The sequence below is a fragment of the Mus musculus genome, chromosome 7 (assembly GCF_000001635.26).
Source record: "Mus musculus strain C57BL/6J chromosome 7, GRCm38.p6 C57BL/6J".
NCBI lineage: Eukaryota > Metazoa > Chordata > Mammalia > Rodentia > Muridae > Mus > Mus musculus.
The window spans coordinates 144,730,744-144,752,801 of NC_000073.6; the positions used below are offsets into that span (position 1 = coordinate 144,730,744).

The 22,058-nt window shown below is 50.8% G+C and overlaps 1 protein-coding gene and 1 long non-coding RNA gene across 19 annotated transcripts in view; one reads left to right on the plus strand and one right to left on the minus strand.

Moving 5' to 3' along the window:
- Positions 1–21,283, minus strand: part of Ano1 (anoctamin 1, calcium activated chloride channel) — a 163,478-nt gene extending 142,195 nt beyond the window's left edge. For 2 of the 10 annotated variants that reach the window (XM_030241958.1, XM_030241960.1), the window contains exon 1: positions 7,620–7,894. In XM_030241958.1, the coding sequence (XP_030097818.1) occupies positions 7,620–7,752 (133 nt within the window). In that variant the 5' untranslated portion in view covers positions 7,753–7,894. Of the gene's footprint in view, positions 1–7,616; positions 7,896–13,978; positions 14,027–21,142 lie in introns of those variants that run through there. The other 8 variants (XM_030241957.1, XM_017321913.2, XM_006508463.4 and 5 more) reach the window with 7 other exon arrangements.
- The window catches only part of D930030F02Rik, a 28,462-nt gene continuing 17,711 nt past the window's right edge, over positions 11,308–22,058 (plus strand). For 3 of the 9 annotated variants that reach the window (XR_003946693.1, XR_003946696.1, XR_003946695.1), the window contains exons 1-4: positions 11,308–11,509; positions 11,751–11,854; positions 12,431–14,920; positions 16,925–16,984. This is a non-coding gene — a long non-coding RNA (RIKEN cDNA D930030F02 gene). Of the gene's footprint in view, positions 11,510–11,750; positions 11,855–12,430; positions 14,921–16,924; positions 20,734–22,058 lie in introns of those variants that run through there. The other 6 variants (XR_003946694.1, XR_001778321.2, XR_001778322.2 and 3 more) reach the window with 6 other exon arrangements.

The following is a 22,058-nucleotide window of genomic DNA, read 5'->3' on the forward strand; positions in this document are numbered from 1 at the left end:
AGTTAGCCTGGGAGGGGATGGACCACAGAGCAGAATGAGGAGCTCCTGGTGGGAGCAGGGAGAGGAATTAATGTACAGAGACTGTGGGGAGGGCCAGGGTATGGCGGGCCAGGGCAGGCTGAATGCAGAGGATAGGAGCTGTGGGAAAGCAGTGAAGGGAGACAGGAGTGCTCTCCTGCAGGACAGGACCAGAGGCGGCTCAGGGACCCTTGAAAAGGCCAGGGGTAGAGTCATCTTGCTCTGTTTGACATCTTCCCTCTTGTCACTTCAGCAGTGACAGGCTAGGGCAGATAGGGCCAAGCAATAGCTGGCATTGACATGAGCACGTAGTAGACAGAGCTGAAGGGAGAATAGAAGGGAACCTGTCTGAAAGTTGGGGCATGAACCATGGAAAGAGAACCCAGACACCCACCCTTTCATGAGCTGCCCTAGGAAGAGTCTGAAGATCACTCTGTGCTGCAGGGAAGGGGTCCTCTGGATGTGTGTGCAGAGTCTGTTCCTGGGTGTGAAAAGGGAAAGGATTAAAGTCAGGTGCCGAGGTTGTGTTTTCACACCATGCCCAGGGCCTAGCAGAGTGTGCTGCAGATAGGGACACAGCTGTTGGCCCGGTGGGGTGGGATCCTGGTACGTGGGAGTTAGAGATACTGCACTGAGTCCGCAAGGAGGAGTCACAGGCTGGACCTATGCTGGACCTGCCCCCAGCCCAGCTTCTTCACCTCCCAGGAAGCAGCGTGATAATGGTGACATGTGTCATCTGCTCTCTCATGGCCACACCAATAGTGGATAAACATCTCCAGTCCCTTCAGAGACTTCTGCACTGAACGAGTTTTAAAATCACTAGGAACCACAGGGGATGTGTTTGCAGAGTCTGTTCCTGGGTGTGAAAAGGGAAAGGATTAAAGTCAGGTGCCGAGGTTATGTTTGCACACCATGCCCAGGGCCTAGCAGAGTGTGCTGCAGATAGGGACACAGCTGTTGGCTCGGTGGGGTGGGATCCTGGTACGTGGGAGTTCTGTGGCTTGGGCTGTACAAGGGAAACCCTGAGCTCAGTGGAGCCATGGGGAAAGGCTCAGAGAAAGTGAATGTCCCCCATGAGCTGATAGAGGAAGAAAGGAAACACTAGTGAGCCAGCTCCTGGGCACACCCACCCACCCCAGCCCACCCACTGACAAACACACAAAACTAGTAATTTGTCTGCCTAATAGCCACGTGATCACCATCAAATGGATCACTGAAGGTTGGAAAGGCATTTAGCAATTCATTACACAGCATGAAAACTGTCACGTGTGCCTGGCACCAAAGGCCAAGGCCTGATGGAGGCGGAATGGTGAACAATGCTGGGTGCTGGGCTGGGGAAAGATAGGAGACTATGGTGAGCCCTGCCTTCTGGGTGTGGCTCCCTGCAGCAGCCAGATAGTCACAGATAACTTTCTTTTCCTCCAAAGCCAGCGACCCCAGTTCTGGGGCCCAAGCTGAATTCCAGACTTCCCTCACCCCTGGCCTCACTTCTCTGTATCCAAGCCTCCATGAATCAGGCTAGGCAGGGGCTCCGCAGAACATCTATAGACAGCTGTTAGTTGTGTGAATTGGAATACATTCCTTGCTCTCTAGGAGCCAACAATGAGCCCCTGACTGAAGACAAACCCATGACTGTCAAATGTCTCCTAAGATTAAGAACTTGACAATTGAGTGCTAGGGGAGTCTAAGATGAGAAAGGGCTTGCAAGGCAGGAAGAGCAGGCAAAATGTACTGTTTTCAGCCACCTGCTCCTCTACCTGTCCATCTGTCAGTCATCCATCATCCACTCACCCATCATTCATTGTTATTCAGTCATCATTCACCCATCTGTAACTCGTCCAACCACTCACTCATTTTCCATACAGCTTTGTTTTATTCTCACTACTCAATCATCCCTCATCCACCAACCCACCCATCTATCTACCCATCCATTTATCCATCCACATCCATTTATCCACATCCATCCATCTACTCATCCATCCACTCACATCTACCTACCCATCCATCCATCCATTCATCCATCCATCCATCATCCATCCACTCACTACCCTTCCTTCCATCATATACTTTCTCACTACCCATCAATCCATCTATTCTCTCTTTTCATCCATCATTTATCCATGTACCCACTATCCATCTACCTACATATATCATTAACCAACCATCCATCATCCATACATACGCACATTATCTAGCCAGTGAGCCAGCCAGCTATGAACCAGCCAGCCATTTACCTACCCACTATTCATTTATCTGTCTATCTCTCCATTCATTTATCTATCTGATTTTCTTTGAACACTGCCATGACCAGGCCCTGTGCTAGCACTAGAAAATATGAGTGAGATGCCAGTCCAGACACTTGGGGTCCAAGTCTGGCCAGAGAGGTCGATACAGTAGGAAGAAATAACTGAGTGCCAGTTTGTCATAGGATCTAAAGAGGATAGAGGTTGACTCTTATCATGCCCCATGTCATAGGTGGGGATGAGGGTCACTACTCTGCTGGGTAGACTTGTCCTTGGCATAGTATAAACCATGGAATAAACATGGAGAACAGAACTGTGATATGGCACACTCTACTCCTGACAGGGTGGCTATCCCATTCCCTGCTCCTGACAGAGTTGCTATCCCATACCCTGTTCCTCCTGAGAAGGTGACTAGCCCATACCCTGCTCCTGACAGGGTGGCTATCCCATGCCCTACTATTGAGAAGGTGGCTACCCTGTGCCCCACCATGTCTGTTTGATGATAATGGAATTCTGTATGCATTTGCAGAGCTGGAAGACAGTTTTCTCTACTTCACTATAATACAGTAGGGAAACCTGCCACGTACACAGGGCATCAGCTTCTGTCCACATCCGGTGGTCACCTGGAGACTAGGGGGATAAGGTTTGCTGGGGTGCTGTCTGCACCAGCCTCCTCACTGCTGGAGAAGACAGAGCATGGGCTGCTGTCAAGCCAGCCAGACACATCCTCAGTGTCTCTGGCCTCCCAGGAAGTGTCCACAGAGCACCTAGACACCTAGACTAATAAACTGCACATGCTCATCAAAAGTTGAGGGTCAGCTTTGGTGACTGATACTGTTGGTAATATGCTGAAAAGCAAACCCCCAAAGGGTGGCACATCTGACAGACAGTACCTCGATGACTAGATAGTCACACAGGAAAGATGATACTGAGCCCTTTCCATACCCCATATATAAACATTAACTCAACCTGGATCAATGATCTAAATATAAGACAAAACCCACAAAACTCTTATGGCTGGGATGAGTCTGTGACCTTGCAACCAGCAGTAGGTTCTTAGAGCTGATGCCAATGACACCAGCAGAGAAAGAGAAAGAGAGAGAGAGAGAGAGAGAGAGAGAGAGAGAGAGAGAGAGAGAGAGAGAGAGAGAGAGAGGCTAAACTGATGAACCTAACACCATGAAAGTTGGTTTCTGTGTATCACGGGATATTATGGAGAAGGGGAAGACATAATCTGTAAATATTTGCAAATCACACAATAGATAAAGGTTGATATCCACACTCTAGAAAAGAACAAGAAGACAAAACATTTAGAAGTAAGCCTGCTCCCACTGTCTTTTGGGAGACCTTTTTCCATAGAAGGCTGATAGGTGACAGATAGCCTGATGATGCTCAGGGCAACCAGCTACTAGACAAACTCAAAGCAAGACCACATCACACCCTTCAGGATTGCTGTCTTAAACAAATAAAATTATATAAATGCCAAATGTTGTTAGAGATGTTGGAACCCTTGTGCCATTCTAACAGGAATATAAAATAAGAAAGTGGCTGTAGAAAACGAATGAGGGCCAGTGAGATGGCTCAGTAGGTAACAGCTTTTTTCACACAAGCCTGGCAACCTGAGTTCAAGCCCCAGACCCCACACATCAAGGTAGAAAGAGAGAACTAACCCACAAAATTGTCCTCTGTCTTTCACACATGTGCAGCGGCATGCATGAATCCCCACACACATCATACATACCCTCAACAATAACAACAACAGCAACAACAACAATAATAATAAAGTTTTAAATATTTATTTTATTATTTTTAGCTATATCCCTGTGTGTCCATGTGGGGTATGTGCGTATGAGTGTTGGTGCCTGAGAAGGTGAGGAACATGGAATTCTTCTGAAGCTGGAGATGCAGGTGGTTGAAAGTCACCTGATGTGGGTGCTGAGAACTGAACTTGGGTCCTCTGCATGAGTGGCACTTACTCTTAACTGCTGAGACACCTCTCAGCCCAATAATAGTAATTCTTTAAAGTTAAAGATGGCAAAGCTGTCAGACAGCGATTTCACTTAGGTAGCTACACTAAAGAACTGAGGGCAGGCTCTTGGGTAGAGTCGTCTGGAGTTATCTGTTATGGCATTGTTGCAGACAATGTAAAAGGTAAAAATACACTGGGTATCTACTCCTTGGGCCACTGGCTGTGGTATGGTGGCTTTGTAAAACATTTGGTACAGTGGAGTATCACTCTGCCATGCAGAAAAGAAATGGAGAGGCATTCTGAGAACAGGCTATACAGACAGTTTGCACAAAGATGGTTGTCATTGTCATTAACACATGTGGGACTCTGGACAGGTTCATAGACTAGTGGGACAATCACTCTTCCCTGAGCCGGGGAAGAAAATACATTCTATGTCTGATATACAGAGTAGTGGAGTGAGAACAGTCAGGCGGTGGTTACTTGACATGGTGTGGTGGTTTGAATATGCTTGGCCCAGGGAGTGGCGCTGTTAGGAGGTGTGGCCTTGTTGTTGGAGGAAGTGTGTCACTATGGGGGGTGGGCTTGGAGACCCTTCTCCTAGCTGCCTTAGGTTGCTAAGTCTTCTCCTGGTCACCTTTGGAACAAGAGGCAGAACTCTCAGCTCCTTCTGCAGCACCATGCCTGTCTGCCTGGATGCTACCATGCTCTTGCCATGATGAGAATGAACTGAACCTCTGAAACTATAAGACAACTCCAATTAAATGTTTGCCTTTATAAGAGTTGCCTTAGTCATGGTGTCTCTTCACAGCAGTGGAAACCCTAACTAAGACACCTGGCAAGGTTTGATGGCAGTTAGCATACTTGTAACAGTTGTGAAAAACCTTATATATTGTATCTCAACGTGACAAAAATAAACCAAAAGATCCTCCCCATTCTACCTCCATCCCATCAAAGTTCAGTCCTTATAACCCTTGCTTTGAAGCTGCCCAGCCCTGAATCTAGTGACTCTAGATCCATTACAGACACACATACACTCACACACATGTTTGCACACACAATAGACACACGCACACACATACACACACACATGCACAAACACTCACACACTCTCTCAAATACACATACACACACACACACATGCATGCATGCATACACACACACATGCTCTCACACACACGCTCTCACACACACCTGTGCCCATGCCTCAGGCTCTGCTTTCAGGGTACCCCTGCCCACTATCCTGTGTCCTTCATCAGCAGCATCATGCACATCTGCACAGCACAGTGAAGCACTGCAGAGCCTCTGCTGACTCCACAGCTCCAGCCTTCTGGATGACCGTCCCCCTGATACACACTCAGCTCAAGCTGCACCTGGGATGTCTGGGTCTCCCTGCTCCATCCTTTCTGTCTTTGTCAGGTCCTCAAATCCAGGAGCCCCAACGGCAGTTACACTTCACATTCCCCCTGCCTGGCTTGTGTCCTCCCTCAGAAGGATGGGAATAAGATGGCCAAGAGGACAGTCCTCACTCACACTGGGAAGAGAGCTGGGGACAAGAGGCAGGTGACAGGCTCGAGCCCACTCTCACAATACTCTAGGCTTTGAGGATAAGTTACAGAGTAGGTATGGCGGCAACCAGAGGTTCAGAACTGAGGCCAGCTCTGGAGTCTCAGTTCCTGCTCACCCTCCACAACCGCACTGCACAAGGTTGTCCTCTCAGGCTCAAACTGAGATGACGGAGCAACCTTGATCACTGGGCTTCTCTATGTCCTGCAGTGCGAGGCTCCCTTGCAGTCTGTACCAGCAAATGCTATCAGCTTCGGGTCTCTGATTCTATCCCAAGCTGTTCCCACGCTCACACATGTCCAGCATTTCTGCATGCCTGTGGTGTGGGACCACACACCCATGTAAACCCAGACATTAAAGCTGGCCCACCAGTCCTCGGATCTTACTCCTGTCTCTGATGATGCCCAGGATGGCAGAGAGACAAGAGCCGGCCCGGCACATGGCCCGAATAAAAGTTGGGATGCAGAGGGATGGACCGGAGGGATCCCCTCTACAAATGTGGTGGTCATCCTGCCCCCCATGCCCATCCAGAACCTGTTCTACCCAGCCTATTGCAGAAGGAAACCCAGATGCCCACACCTGAGACCCACCTGGCCTACATCCAGGAAGCGAGCAGAGCCCAGGCCTCCCTGCTACAATGATTGGCAGACACAGGCCAAGATAAGGCTCTCTCATCAGATCTTGGCTGCATGATCCAGACTCTGCCTGAGATGGAGTCAGGGGACCCTCACAACAGCTACACCCAGGTGGTGCCACCCTGTCTTCTATGAAGCCTCAGTTTTCCAGTCTGTGGAGTGGGAAAGGCCATGTCCCACTGCCTACAGTTGTCAGAGGATTAACACCCACAGTCCTGCTTCCAGTGCCCAGCACCCAGTGAGATGCTCACCCAGAACCAGCCCAGTGCTGGCATTTTTGGTTGGCTGCAAAAAGGACAGAAATATGAGCTGGAGGGGGAGGGAAAGGGGGATAGAGTGGTCTGGCCACCCAGCACCAGCCTTGGCAGAAGCCCTGGCTCTTACCCTGGTATTGGCGTGCCCCTCTACCTTAATTTGATGCTGAAAAAGCCAAATTGGGTCGTTTTGAAAAGAACATGGGATAAGTTGCTTCATGGGAGTCTAAGTGAAGACAGGGAGGGAGGCTGCAGAGAGAGCATCCTTCCCAGGGCTCAGCCCCAGCAAACTCCAACTGTGTGATCAAGTCCACGTCTTCCTGCCACCCCACTCCGGGTTTATTTAATAACCTCTGAACTGGGAGGATAACATGCAGGAAACGTTTCCTGGGTCATTTATTTGAAAATTATTCATATAAAAACACCCAAGGTGATGACTTAGTAGCCAGGACTCCCCCTCCCCTCCTGGCTTCCCGACCTCATCTGTCTCCCTGCTCTGCCAGCAGTTTCCGTTATGACTTCGAGTCATCGAGTTACTTTACTTCCCAAATAAATCTCCACAACAGTGCGGAAATATTAAGAGTATTAATAGTGCCTGTAAAAACATCCGAAGACTCACATCTGCCAGGAGCAGTTAGATGTAGCAAGCTGGGGATGCCTCCGGGGAAGTCCGAAACCAGGTGGCCTAAGTCCCTCCAGGGGACAGGCGAGGTCCCTCTTCGGGGGTCTAACAGGGTCTCTCCAGGATGCTACAGACTCCCTCTAGGGATGCCAGGTTCCCTCGAGAGGGGGGGCACTACTAGCTCCCACCCCACCCCCGCGCAGCAACTGACCGTGTCTCTCTGTCTGTCTGTCTGTCCCTCCGTCCATGTCCCCTGCAACCTCCACCCAAGTCCCTGCGCTCTCCTGCAGAGCGGCTCAGGGAAGATCCTACCACCTGAGTTGGGGGTTCCTGCGTCCTGTGCCTCGTGCGCGATTGTTTCCGGTCCCCGCTGGCACTCTCGGTCCGCAGAGGTTCCCTCTGGGGTCAAGCCCTCCAGGCCGATGTCGCTGTCCTGCGCGTCCTGCATGATGTGTTCGCTCCGGACGCCCTGGGTCCAGCAGAGGGACCGGCAGAGGCGGGAGGAAGGTTGAGCCCAGCTGCCTGCACCGCGCTGCTCCGCCCCCGGCGCTCTAGTCCTGGGGTCCCCCAGTTCTCCGCCCCGGGGGTCACGGGGTCACCTGCAGCCGCGCCCTCGCCCCGCCCTGTTCCCGCCCCCCACTGCATGGGAGGTGCCCCCAACTCTAGCTTGGCCCCAGGGAGCAGCCTTGGACAGGGGAGGCTCACAGGGTGGGCCAGCCCCGCCTCTAACCCGCAGGACCCTGGGCGACCACTCTGCCAGTTTGTGGGAAGAGATGAAAAGGCTAACTAACGCCAGTGAGGTGGTGGTGGGGGGGGGGGGCAGCGGTGTTTTATTTTATTTTTAGTCAGGGTCTCATTTTGCTGCCTTAGTTGCCCTAGAATTCACAGAGACCCACCTGCCTCTGTCTCCCCAGAGCTGGGATTAAAGTGGGGTGTTCATCACACTCACTATTTGATTTTTATTTTACATAAATGGGGAGGGGGGAAGGATTTTGAGAGAGGGTCATGCTATGTTGCTGTGGCTGTCCTCAAACTGACCACAATCCTGCCTTCATCGCTCAAATACTGAGATTATAGATGTGACCCATCACCCTCTGGACAAAATCCAGGGAGTTTTAGGGTACCTTTTAGGGTAAGCCCCACCTGTGCAGAACTTAAGACTCTGGATAGTTGAGAATAGCCCAGGGTGGAAGGGAACGTGGGGATTCTCATTAACTGCAGCAAAGAGGATTTAGCCAAGAGCTTTGAGCCTCTGGCTGCTAGCTTGTCCTGGGCCCCTGCTGCTGGGCAGGCTCTGTCTGGGCAGGGATACAGAGACCCTGCTCTCTGGGAGGCTCTGTGGGATGGGCACTCTGAGTACCCCACTGCTCAGAGGAGGTGCCTTTTGTGTGACATTTCTAAATAACTATCATAAATTGTGGGACAGAAGGACCATAAACAAAACGTTAATCTGCTGGTTTGGGGGAGGGGAGTAGGCAGATGGGAGTCCAGTCTCAACTTTTGGGGTGGGGAGAGTCATTTGTTGACAACAGAGAGTGCTAAGGACCCCGGGTCACCTGCCAAGTCAACTCTCCACTAATGCTTTGGTTGGACCTTGATGGAGACAGGTCCCAGACACTGTGTGGCACCCACTGCACTCTCACAGGGAAGGGGCTCCCAGCTAGGGGCATGAGCCATGGCTCCTCCCCCTGCCGAACCTCAGGGGTGGGTGGGAGGGAAGGGGGCACTTGATCCCCCTGTACACTGCTCTGAATGGAAAAGACTCTAGTGGGTGAACCACAGAGAACCATCCCCAGCCAAGTGAGCCCTGTTGTTTCTACCTTGCCTCCTTGAGTCTGGCTTGAGACATTTAGTGCCAGGTTGGGACTTTTCCTCTCCCTGGAAGTCTTAAGAAGCCCCCCCAGAGTGTGCCCTGTACCTGGTGTCTGCCAAGGAGACCACGTGGAGCAAGGGGCTGCCCTGGTTCCCTCCCACAGTCAGTCATGATCCATCTGACCAGTGTGTGGGAGTCAAGATAAAACTGGTTTTTCTTGGAAGGGTCTGATCACTAACGTGGTGCACAGCAATAGCTCCGTTGTATAAATACACAGAAAATTCTAGAATTCTTATCCTTGAAATGATGAACTATAAACCAAAAAGACTCAGGGGGACAAAAATGTAAACACTTGCTGGGACTATTTTTACTCCCTCATTGTTTACCTTTGGGGGCCGGGGCTGGCTATTGTCTACTGAGCCAGGTTTTAAAATACACATTTTTTTAAACATATTATTATCAGAAGTATGCTAAGGAGTCTTTAATAGAGGTTGATTCATTCAGACTGAAGCCAGGTTTTCTTTTTCTCCTTGTCATTATCTTGCTTCCAACTTATGTCATATTCATATAAATCCCTTAACTATGTACAATGTATGCACAACTGCCCTGAGCACCGCTCCAAACTTCACGGGCATATCATACTAAAGACATGACAGCAAACACCTGGAACAGTCCCCCCCCTCCCTTTTTTTTTTAATGATTGCTCTCAACCGCTGTTTTAGCCAATGAGGTCATATGCAAGCCTTGCCAGGCTAGGCACAGGGGGGCTGCCATGTGGCCCTCACAGATAGAGTGACCCTTAAGAGGAATGCCCTCCCTACGTCCCAAGAAGGCCTGGGGTGGGGACCCTCTGCAGCGAGGGCCTCCCCGGCCTGCGTACGTTGGGGGAGGTATTTATACTAGCAGTAAGGAGAGTGAGCAGACTGAGCAGGGAGGTGACGTGCCTGTCATTGGAACACACAGCCATCATTATGGAATACAGTAATCAGAGAGCCCAGCGTGTCATTATGGAAAATGGTTTCCCTTTTTGGTGAGGTGGAGAGGGAGGGAGGAGGCAGCACTCTGTGAGGCTGTGGCCAGAACACAGCTCATGGGTTTGGTGCAGCTTAAAATAGACATTGCCAGTGATGCCCTGGACCCAGATGGACAAGCTCAGTCCTCCCAAGTGGCAAATCAAGGCCTGTAGCTTCTTTGCCCACAGTCACACTTAAGGTCACATGTAACCAGAAGGCCAAGCCCTGGTGCATATTGGAGGCTGGAGCTGGCAGGATTGGGAGATGGTTGCAAGAGTAAGAAAATACCTCAATTCACAGGTGTCTCCTTGGGTCCCCTCTGGGATCTCACTTCATTATCTGCTCTTAGAGACTTCAGTGTCATGGGAAGCTGAGAGAAAAGCACACTGTTCAGGGTCTGAGACGCTAGCATCTTGCAGAGGGCAACCAGATGTGGATCTAAGCGCTCAGGGCTTGCTGACACTGAGTTTGAGAAATGAAGCATCTCTGTGCTGTGCTTGTGACCCGTCTGAACCTAGGCAGTGGGACAAAGGCTAATTCAAACACATTTCACTCTTAATATAAACTTCCCAATGGAGTATTTAAGAGATGTCCAGGCCATTAAAGGCGTTATTTGCTATATGAAAATGGATCCCCTGGTTCAAAGGGGATAAGGAGTAGCCTCAGCCCCTCCCTTTCCATACCCCTCCAGACTCTCCTAGCAACCTTTCCTGAACCTCTAGGTTTCCTGAACCTTTTCTGTCCCTTAGGGAAACCAAGGGACACCAAGCCATCTCATTCCCCTGTCCCTGATGTCATACACACTTCTCTCATTGTCTCAAGGGAAGTCTGGCTCTGTGAGCATCTGCTGTGGGTTAGGCCACTGACACCACAGGCTTCGAGGCTGACACTCAGAGGATGGTAGGGGCAGGGAAGGTTCAGTGGTGCAGGTGCATAGCTGTAATCCCAGCATTGAGAGGTGGAAGCAGGAGGATCAGAAGTTCAAGGTCATCCTCAGCTACAGATCGATTTTAGAGTCAACTTTAAGACATAAGACTCTGCCTCAAAAGACATAAACAGAGCCAGTGAAATGGCTCTGTGGGTAAAGGTGTTTGCTGCCAAAGCCAATGACCTGAAGTTGATCCCTGGATAGCAGGGAGGTGGGAGGGAGTTTGTGGAACTTCGGGGGAGAGTCAGGTGATCCTCCCCACTCATATCCTTCAGGACACAGTGGAAGACTAGTCTCTGGACAGGCTGACTAGACCCACAGTAGGCCTTGTCTGAGGAAGCCGTCCAAGAGAATGTGAGGCTACTAGGTGACGGGTGCTGGCGCAGGGGGCTCTAGTGCAGAGTAGGGGTGCTTGGTGTCTAGGCAGGGATGGTGGTGGCCAGTGGGGCAGGTAAGTGGCCAGGGATTTGGCTGCACTGTCTGTCTGTCTGTCTGTCTGTCTGTCTGTCTGTCTTTCTCTCTCTGTGTCTGTGTGCGTGTGTGTGTGTGTGTGTGTGTGTGTGTGTGTATGTGTGTGTGTGTGTGTGTGTGTGTGTGTGTGTGTGTGTGTGTGTGTATGTGCATGTGTATATGTGTGATATCTGAGTAGAGGCCACAGGCTGACATTGAGTACCTTCCTCATCCCTTTTCAGTTTAATTTTCAATCTCTCACTGACCCTGGATCTCCATTTGGCCAAGGCATCCCAGCCATTCTCCTGTCTCTGCCCGTCCCATGCTGGCAGGATTGTTGGCACATGTGAGTACCCAGGGTTGATCTAAGCACAGCAAACACCTTTTCTAGTCTCTTTGGACCTTTTGTCTGATGTTTGTTTTTAAGACAGGGTCTCTCAAGATAGCCCTGGATATCTTGGGGCTTGCTTTGTAGACCAGGCTAGCTCAAAGTCAGAGTCAGAGCTCCTGAGTGCTGGGATTAAAGGTTTGCACCACCATGCCTGGCTGACTTTTTTGTTTTGTTTTATGTATGTATTTATGTATTTATTTATTTGTTTATTTATTTTGACACAGGGCCTCACTATGTAGTCCTGGCTGTCCCAGAGCTCAATTTGTAGACTGGGATGGCCTCGAACTCACAGAGATGGTCTCACATCTGCCTTCCAAGCACTGGGGGATTAAAGGCATATGCTACTGTGCCTTGTTTTGTTTTGTTTTGTTTTGTTTTGTTTTGTTTTGTTTTAAGACGAAGTTTATCACCTTATGTAGTGAACCCACACCAGCATTGACTCTAGAGAGAAAAAGCTAGATGCCTGAGGTTCAGAAGCCCAGCCAGACAACACAGCCAGCCTCAACCCTACCGTATGATTTTTACCCACAGTCCCAGCCACGTGATGTCTAAATGACTGTTCCCATGAGCTGCTTTGGAACATGACACGTAGAGAGGAAGAAGAACATGCCAGGACCCACACAGTGAGTAAGTGGAGACCCTGGATCCCAGGTCCAGCTATTCTAGAAAGTTCTGCTCAATTCCAGAACTTTCTCTGTGGCACTGTGTAACCTTGCACCATTTATTCCTGGCATTTAGGGGTAGGGAGCACACACCAGTGACCACACATGGTTGCTGGGAGTAGTAGAAAGAAGGTTCTAGAAACAAGAGTGCTAAGTGCTACCCTGTCCTGTCATAGCTTGCACCTGGGCACTCTGTCCTGCCCTTAACTTTTAGTTTGTTTACTCACGGGGATGAGGCAGTGAAGGGCCTAGCATGGAAGGCAGTCCACCAGGCACGGCCTGGTACTGGCTTACATCTAACCGTAGAATCTGCCCACTCCACTTGAGTTTTTGGAGTTAAGTGAACTGTAATTAATGAGGCAAATATTTGCCCTCACTATGCCATCAGAGAAAACAGGATGCCTTTGCACAGAGCAAATACCACTGACAGAAGGCTAAGCACAGCAACACAGGTGAATCTCCAGTGGCAAAGTGGAGGTGTGGACAGGGAGCCCCCAAAGACCACGAGGCTATGCCATGGCCCAAGGGATCTCAGGCTCCATGCCTCTGGGGGAGAGAGTTAGTTTTGAATGTTTAAAATAAGACAGTGGAGAAGCTGCAATCTGTATATCTACTGTTCCCAACGGGGCCTTGGGATGGACTTGGCCATTGGAAACAGTCCCGTGGTCATCTGATCCAAGGAGTGGCCTTGGGAAGACAGCCCCTGGGGTGGCCTGAGATACCCCTTCCAAGAACAGAAGGCAAAGCTCAAAGTCACTGAGTTCTTGGTAGAAGGGAGCGGTCTGTTCCAAGTGTGTCCCACGTGCCACCTCTCCCTCCTTTAATGTGGGTTTGGATTTGTAACGATTCCTGGGGTCAGGCTGCCTTCAGGGACACAAAGGCCCTGTGGCTCAACCTCCTCTCCCAAAGGCTGCTCTCAGTCTCCTCCTTGTATGTCCCTTTGGAACATCTTCCCAGACCCTTTCAGCCACCACTTGCAAATGACAGGGCTCTGGGGGCCACGTTCACAAAAGCCCTACTTTCCAGGGCTAGGTCAGCTTCCCAGAGGAGAAGGGAATTTGAGAGTGGGCTGGAACTGCTCCTCAGGTATCTACAAAGGGATCTTAGTGGACACACTGCCCACGAGGCCTCCGGAGACAGCCCTGCGGGGGAGGAGGTCCCTTTGTCCTTAAGAAGCAGAGAGTGAAGCATGTCCCCAGGCCACCCTGGAGGGCTGAGAGAGGTTAGGACTTCAGATCTCACCTGGAGATAGGGCTAAGCTTTGGCCCATACTCAAACCTCAATGCCACCCACGCAAGGGTGGGAGCCCACTGACTTTGGTTGCCCTGGCTCAGTTATATGTCTATTTCTACCTTAAAGGATCCACTTGTGCCCCCAAGTTCTTGTATGGGTATTTTGACTTACAGCCATCTCTTACCAGGGTAGCAGAAAACTGGGTACTCAGGCCCATGGCTGGGCACACCTGGCTGAGGTCAGCTGTGGGAGGCCCAATGTGCTGCCACCATAAACTGTGGTCTAGAGGGGTAGCCGGCAGATGGAGCAAGTGGTTTGCTGGTTCTGGGGTCTTTGCTGACAGAGGTTGGAATGGCTGCAGGATTGACAAACAGAAGTTCTGTCAGCTACTCCTGGGCTCTCAGAACTCCACTTAAATGGTTGTCATGCTAGGCACTTTGACCTGTCAGGTGACATACTGGACTCCATCCACATCGTATTCTGGCCTTAATTTTGACAGCTATGATAACAGTCTTGGCCAGCTGAGTGCAGCCTACCTGTTCCAACAAATGCATTCCCTGTGTTTAGGGAAACAAGTGATTGGGGACCACTGAGGACCACTGGAGGTCACTAGGGACTACGGGGGACCACTGGGGACCACTAGAGACCATTGGAGACTGTTGGAGACTACTGGGGGCCACTGGGGACCACTGGAGACCAGCAGGGATCCCTGGGGACCAGGGGAACATCTGGGGACCACTAAATATTGTCTAGAAATTGTCACTCCCTAGCATGAGTGACATTTGCAGGATTCTCAGCCTGAGCCCATCTCCTGGAAACTCCTAGTATAACAGCTTGCTGGCCAGGCCCAGGTGACCCAGTGGTACAACAGCTGCCTTCTTATCACCCAGAGATCAGAGTCAGCTGCAGCCACCCTGACCAGTGTCACAGATGGGGTCTTCAATAGCAATCACCCACACCATCTGCTGTCCTGAATGTTAGGAGTCAGATGGGGGGATGTGAGGGTGGCCTTCTCACAAGCCCTCTCTCCTTGTGTCATAGATGATGTTCCCTTACTGCCTCTTCTGTGTCTGTGTCCTGATCCCTGTTCATGTAAGGACCCATTGTGTGGCTTGGGGACAACCAGGTACCCCGTTTTATCCTAATATAGTCACGTACTGCAGGGTCATGGATGTTGGATGGGGACACAGTCTACCCAGCAAAGGGTCACTTTAAAGAGTTTTTTTTTTTAACTATATGTATGTGTATGTATGTGTAGCACTTATATGCAGCACTCATGGAGACCAGAAGAGGTTGTCTGATCCCTGTAACTGGAGGCAAAGTTGTTGTGAGGTACCATGTGGGTGCTGGGAGCTGAATCCAGGCTCTTTGCAAGAGTAGAAAGGGCTTGTAATCACTGAGCCATCTTCCTAGCCCTGAAGGGTCATTTTTAAATTTAAAATGTTTATTATTGTTGTATGTGAGTGTGCAGTTGGGTGGAAGTCAGAGGAGGATTTACCATCTTATCGTCCACCAGGGCTGGCCTTGCCCAGCCTGTGCAGAGAGCAAGACTGTGTTGTTGAGGAAATCCCTCACAACACAACATGTAGGCACTCTGTCCCAGCCAAAAATCTAAGCCTTACAAACGTAGGATGGATCTGTTTCCCCTCAATCTCACACCTGCCTCCTCCCTGCCTGGCATGCAGCTTGTGACAAATGCCCTGAGAATTCAAGGACCACCATCCAGCAGGTGTCACCTCCCTGGGCACATAATGCTAGCTTCAGTCTCCACACCAGGGGGATTCCTCCAGAAGGGCATGGGTCCCAGAACCACTGTTCCAGACATTTCAAGGGGAGAACCTCTAGAAGTTTCATATTTCTATTCCCTTTTATTAAAGGGGAGGAGAACCCTGTGAGACCCTGTCACCCTGAGGGTCTATGCTAGGAGGAGCCCAAGCCATTGCAGACTGTGTATGACTACCAGCAATCTTGCAGGAGCCTGTCATTCCCAGGGGCTAACCTGAAGGAAACGGTCCTTTGTCTAGTCCAGAATCCCCATTCCACCTTTTCTGCATGGTACCTGCTTCAGGATTCGGAAGGTAGCCCATTGCTGTGTCTCCCTGGCAACTAGAATGGTCACATGATTCAGGTGTGACTAACTGAATACCTCAGGAGCTGCCAAATGGGACTGTGGAGACAGGTTAGGCCGAGCTGACCAGCACCAATGGTGGCCTGCCACACTGTGTGGGACTGTTATTCCTTGGCTCACCGGCCTCCCTGGGCCTCTGTCCATGCCTCTAACTTGTTTCATCCTCTCTGGTCTCTGGGGGTTCTGGGCTGGACAGAGCTTGCCCCTGAGCCAGCATCTCTCCATCTGCCCAGCATAGACCCTCAGGGTGAACTACAGCGAGGTCCCTGCTTCCCTCTTCAGGCTGAGTGTGGGACACTTGAAGACAACGTGGGGCAGGGCTGGGGAGGCACTCAGATCCCCATGTTAGTCACCGGTGGTCCTTCTGTCAAGTGTCAGTGTCAAAAGCACTCAGACCAGCCTCTGACCAACCCTGACATCCTAGACCAGAGCTTGTTTTTCTCCTGCCTCAGTTTCCTCATATGGAAAATAGACATCCACAGTAGTGCCTGCACCAAGGGACATCCATGATTGTGTCCTCATCAAGGTGTCACAGAGAGCAGAGACCAGGGCTAGGGGAAGATGGAGCTAGTTCACAGCTGGAACCAAGTCTTTTTCTTTTGAGCCTTTCTTTTGTTTTCTTTCTTTTTTTCTGTTTTGGTTTTGGTTTTAGAGCCAGACTCTCACTCTGTAACCCAGGTTAGTCTGGAACTCACAACAACCCCACTGCCTCATTTCCCAATACTAAGATCACAGGCCCCTGAGGATGCTGGGCTGTCTTCCTCTCAGAGCTTTGCTGTTGCCTCTTTCCTTCCATGCTCCCACAGTCTGCTTTGCAGGAGACTTTAAATCAAGTCCCTTCCACCCCTGCTGACCCGCCTAGAATCTAAGCAAAATGTGGACTCAGTGCACCAGAGCACAGGCTCTAAAAGGTTCCGTTCGAGGGGGGAGCCCAGCGATCTCCCAGACTCTGTGTCCTGTCCCCAAGAGTGAAAGAGGAAAAGGTCACTGTGTTTTTTTCAGGGGAAGAGGACGAATAAACACACGACAAGAAGAGTCTAAAGAAAAATGAAGAAACAAAAGGTCAGAAGACAGCACCCTGGGCAAGGGTGGCAGATGTGACTGTCATAGATGGGTCCTGAAGGGCACAGGGTGGAGATCAGGCCCACAGAAATGAGAGGTAGACAAAGGCCCTGAGGGCTGCTCTTCTGAAATCCACTCCTGTTCTCTGGAATGCCATCCTGGGGAGGACTCTGCTCCACCCTGTGACTCAGGCCTCAGGCACTGCCCCTGAGTAAGATGTATTTACCCAGAAAGTTCTTATCAAGACGTACACAGCTCAGCAGCTGAGCATCCATCTAGTTGATGGCAAATCAAACAAGTTCAGAGCTTCAGAAAGGCCACCCACTGCACTCACAGGGCCTCCTAGATTCTGACTGGAATGCAGGTGTGAGCTCACAGAACTGGGGAAGGAGAGAGACAAGTGGACAGGGCAGGTGCTGGCCACTCGAGGGGAACCCCTGCATAAAAGACCATGTGTCCTGGAGTAGCCCAGACACCCGAGGTGACAGTGACTTTTCCAGATGCACCCACAGGTCACACATTCCACAGGGGCACAGTCTCACTCAGTAGCCCAGGCTGCCCTAGGTCTCACCATCTAACTACAGCTGATGAACTTGTAGCCACCCTCCTGCCTAAGGAGGGGCTCAGAGTTTCCATAGCCAAGGACTCCAAGTCAGCCACAGCCTGCCAGGCCGGCCTGAGGGTCATCATAAGGCCCAGGACGCTCACATGCCACCACTCCTATAACCCACATCTGGGATTTGGGACACAGGTCATCTAGGAATCTTAAATGAAAAAAGGAGAGGTGAAGGATGAGGGGAAATAAAAATGGCAGAAGAAAAATATTTTTTTCTACAGAGTCAAGTAGTCCCCTCTCATTCTGCTTGAGCAGCTGTCAGTCACTCAACAAACACACAGGCCATGTGACAGAATTCCCAGCCACTAGGATACACAGTTTACATGGCATTTGACCTTCCCTCCTCTAGAAGATTCCACGAGGAAGGCTTCTTGGGACAGTCACAAGCTAAACAGAATGATCTCAGCCATGGTTTTCAGCCAACCCATCTCATAGGTTGGGAAACTAAGGCTTGAGAGAAGAATATAGAGCCCTGACCTCTATTCTGATACAAACCTACAGCTTGCAGATAGTAATAAGAAGAAGAACCCCCAGCTCTCAGTTAGCAGGCAACTATCCAGATCTCAGACAACCTATACTGGCCTCCCTTGCAGCTGCATGTGGCCTGACTTGTTCTTGGTCCTTGAGAATGAGTGACATCATATGAGGTGGGGTATAGTCAGCAGAGAGTACCTGTCTAGTGTGTATGAGACAGCATAACACACAACACCCCAAAACCAAACCAGACCAAACTGAATGTGGACAGCCCCCGGATGGGAAGGAAATCCTTATTTGCCCTTTAACCTCCTATTGTATGGGATACAGATTCAATGGCTTGCTCTCAGGCAGCCATCTTGGGCTACAAGATGGATGCCTGTGCTGGTTGCCGAAGACTCCTGGTCTCTATGACTTCTCAGAGCTGACCTCTGAAAGACTTGCTGCTGGGTCAGCAAGGCCTTCCCTGGGTCCCTGAGAAATGAGAAGGGTGTGGCCTTTCCTAGCTTCCTAGAACTGCAGATACCTGCAACACCAAGCTGGATGCCCTAGGGTCATTGGGCCTTCCCAACAGCTCACGAAAGACAGGACCATGAGGCACACACCCTAAAGCTTCACCATGGAAGCTGGCAGCCAGCATGGTGCTTGAGCACACACAGCCATGGGTGCTGGACATCTCCTTCAGGGTCCCCTTCCTCCTCCCCTGTCATCTGCACTGCCAGTGTATGGTCTAAACCTGGAGATCCTGATGCTGTCCTTATCTCTAACCCATACTGAATTCACCATAGACCCCACACACGCAGGGCAGTGACACAGCTCACCCATGTCCCACACTGCCCTTGTCCTTCTCAAGAGCCTTGCCTGGCATTTTACAGCTTGGTTCTTGTCTCCCTTCCCTTCTTGGTGTCACGCAGTTGGCGTCATCAGAGGACCTTGTCATGGCAGAGTGTGGTGTCCACTCTGCCAAAGAGGAGACAAGACCTGCGCACTCCCAGCATCTGTAGATGCCCTGCCTCAGATCAGATCCTTCCCAGGCTGGAGTTCACTCCCTCTGCCTTGAAAGAGAATCGTGGACCCTTCATGTGTCCCCTACACCCCTCACTGTTGCTTGGTAACCTCGAATCCTGAAGAGGAGACTGTTTCCATTCAACCCACACTCACCAGGGAAAGAGGATAACCTTATTTGTTCGAGAATGTGACTGACAGGTGTCTGACTCTAGAGTACCAGGGCAATCGCTTCTTGGCCTTTTGGCTAAGATCAAGTGTAGAGTACCAGGGAAATGGGAAGAAGACTAAAGGATGTGACTTCCCACCACATGGCTAGTGATCTACTCACTGTGTGGCCAGAGATCTTACAAGAGAGGATCCTAAGTCACAGGCCTGTGTTGCCAACAGGTGTCTGAGGCAGGAGTAAGCATGGGCTTTGCAGTCAGCATAGGAATATCACCCATTCCCTGGGCAGCTCTGGGCAAAAACGTCTGCCTTAGATTTGAAACTCCATCACCCTGAAGGTTCTGGATGCCACCTCTAGGGTCTAAATGGCTGAGACACAAATTCTATTCTGCCATAGAGAGCCCCAGAGAGCCCTGTCCTGACCCACTCAGCTCAAAAGCTATAGGTGGGAACTCCCATTTTTCAGAATTCTCCAAAGGAAGCCAGGCAGCATCCCAGAACCACCTGGGAGACTCCTAGCAAACAACAGACCCCTACTGCTATTTCCCAACACCCAGTGTGGCTACTGTGTCCAACACCCAGTGTGGCTGGTTGAGGGCAACAGGGAGGAAGGGGCCTTCAGATAGCCGAAGACCTCAAGACAGGATACCCCTGAGGTTACTCCAGATTGTAGATTAAAGATGTCCTTGCCCAGTGTGAGTGGCCCCTCCCCAAGTCTGGACTTGTGGACACTTGCAGACCAGCACTTACTTCACTTCTCTGGGCACCAGCTTTACTTTAGGACTGACAGCTCCAGGCTCTCCCATCTGCCCTTGGAAGTGGGGGCTTGGTTTCAGGGGTATGCCAGCCTTGGCCCAGAGAGTCTGTGGGAAACAGTAACCTCCCAGCACAGGCCTCACTTAGAGAAGTCTTCCCTCTGCCCTGTGGGAGGAGACGGCTCAGCCAGAGTACCAGATGTTGGTCTGTTGCTTATCTGGCCACCACTCACGTCCTCATAAGTGGAGGAGTGAAGACCTTCATTTATACATCAATCATTGGTCCAGGGTGGGCCTGAGAGCCATGCAGCAGCCAGGAATTAGGTGGGCACTAGTGGGTCACTATCAGGGCACCAGCACAACACCAGTCAAGTGTGGCAGCTGGCTTCCCAGGAGACAGAGGTAGGGAGCTTGGCTCTGAGGTCCCATCCCACCCCATGGAAGGACCCTAGAGTCCAAAAATCAGAAGGGTACCAATCTCAAGAAGCCAAGCAGCAGACAGGGCAGTGATCTACCCACAGCTAAAGGGAGGGACAGGTCCCCACCTCTGAGTTCTGTTCTCCATTATCACATCTCCTGACAGGAGTCTCAAGATAGAGACACAAATGCCATGCAAGCCAGTCTACCTACTGTGTGTCCTCAGACCAGTAACTTAACTTCTCTGGGCCTTGTCTTTACTACTAATAAAGCCATATCACCAGTTTTAGGAGCTAGTGAGCCCTGTTCCAGTAGCCATTGGATGGTTTATTCTTGTCCCTTCTGTAGCCTGGGTTCCCAGAGTGGGTACCACTTGAGCCCATGTCTCAGTGGATTGCCAAGTCACAGAGAAGTAGAGACCATACTCTGAGTGACTTAGCTGCTACACAAGGGAGACCAGCTCTGAAGGGCAGAGGCCAGGGAGAAGGCTAAAGGTGTCCCATACCACTTAAGATGGAGCTGCAACTAAGTTCAAGGCTTTCTGCAACGTGCACAGCCACTCAAGAGACAGGAACTCCATGCGTGAGGACACCCCAGGAGCCACTTGAGAGGTCAGCTGCATGTGTACTGTACATCCATGCCTGGACCACTGTCACCTTGCCTGTCCTGTCACAGCCAGCCCAGGTTCTCCCTCGTCAGTCCCTAAGAAGCCCCCATCCTTACTGGTCAGCAGAAGCTCCCTCACTGGCTCCTCCATCTTGTTGCCTTCCACATGTCAGCCTCAGGTGCCTCTTGCTCCCTGCAGCATGTCTGATGCCAGGGCCACCTGAGGTGGCATGCGACACCTCGGTAGCTCAGACAGGCAGGGAGGCCGCACCCAGGGCGAGAAGAGTTTACAAAATGACTCAGCGGCTCTCAGACAGGCGTCCCAAGATGGTTAATCATTACTAGAGAGACAGACCCCAAGGTGGGAACAGACCCCTGAGAGTGGAGCTGACTCCCCGAGCATAGAGACAGGCCTCTTGACCTGGAACAAGCCCACGGGTACTGTGACATAAGTCCAGGTTAGACGCTGGCTTCGAAGACTGGCATCCAGGGACCCTCACCCTGCAGCACTGGTCAGCAGGAACTGTTGGCCCCTCAGTTCTCACGCCCCCTGGCCAGCATCTACTTGCCCATGGTCATTAGCCCTCATCCAGTGCCTCCTGCATTCCCCATGCTCTTCCAGGCCCCTTAGTCTTGAACACGGGGATGAAGTGTCTTTTTCACAGGCCAAACTGCAGGCAGGATATCAGCCTCATGGTGCTGAGGAAGTGAAGGGAAAGGGTGACACAGGAGTGGGTGGGTAGGGGACTCAGCAAAGGCTCGGTGACAGAGGTAATGAAACTTCTATCTGTTCATTCATTCATTCATTTGTCCTTGATTCATTCATGCATTCCCTCATTCATCAGTTCATGCATTGATTTGTTTATGCGTTCACTAATTCACTCATTCATTTGTTCCTACTTTCATCCAACCATACATTCATTCATTTGTTCATGCTTTCATTCATTCACTTATTCATGTGTTTATCCAGTCACACACTTGTCCATGCATTCAGCCATGACATTCCTGAAACAACAGAGACTAGAGGAGACTA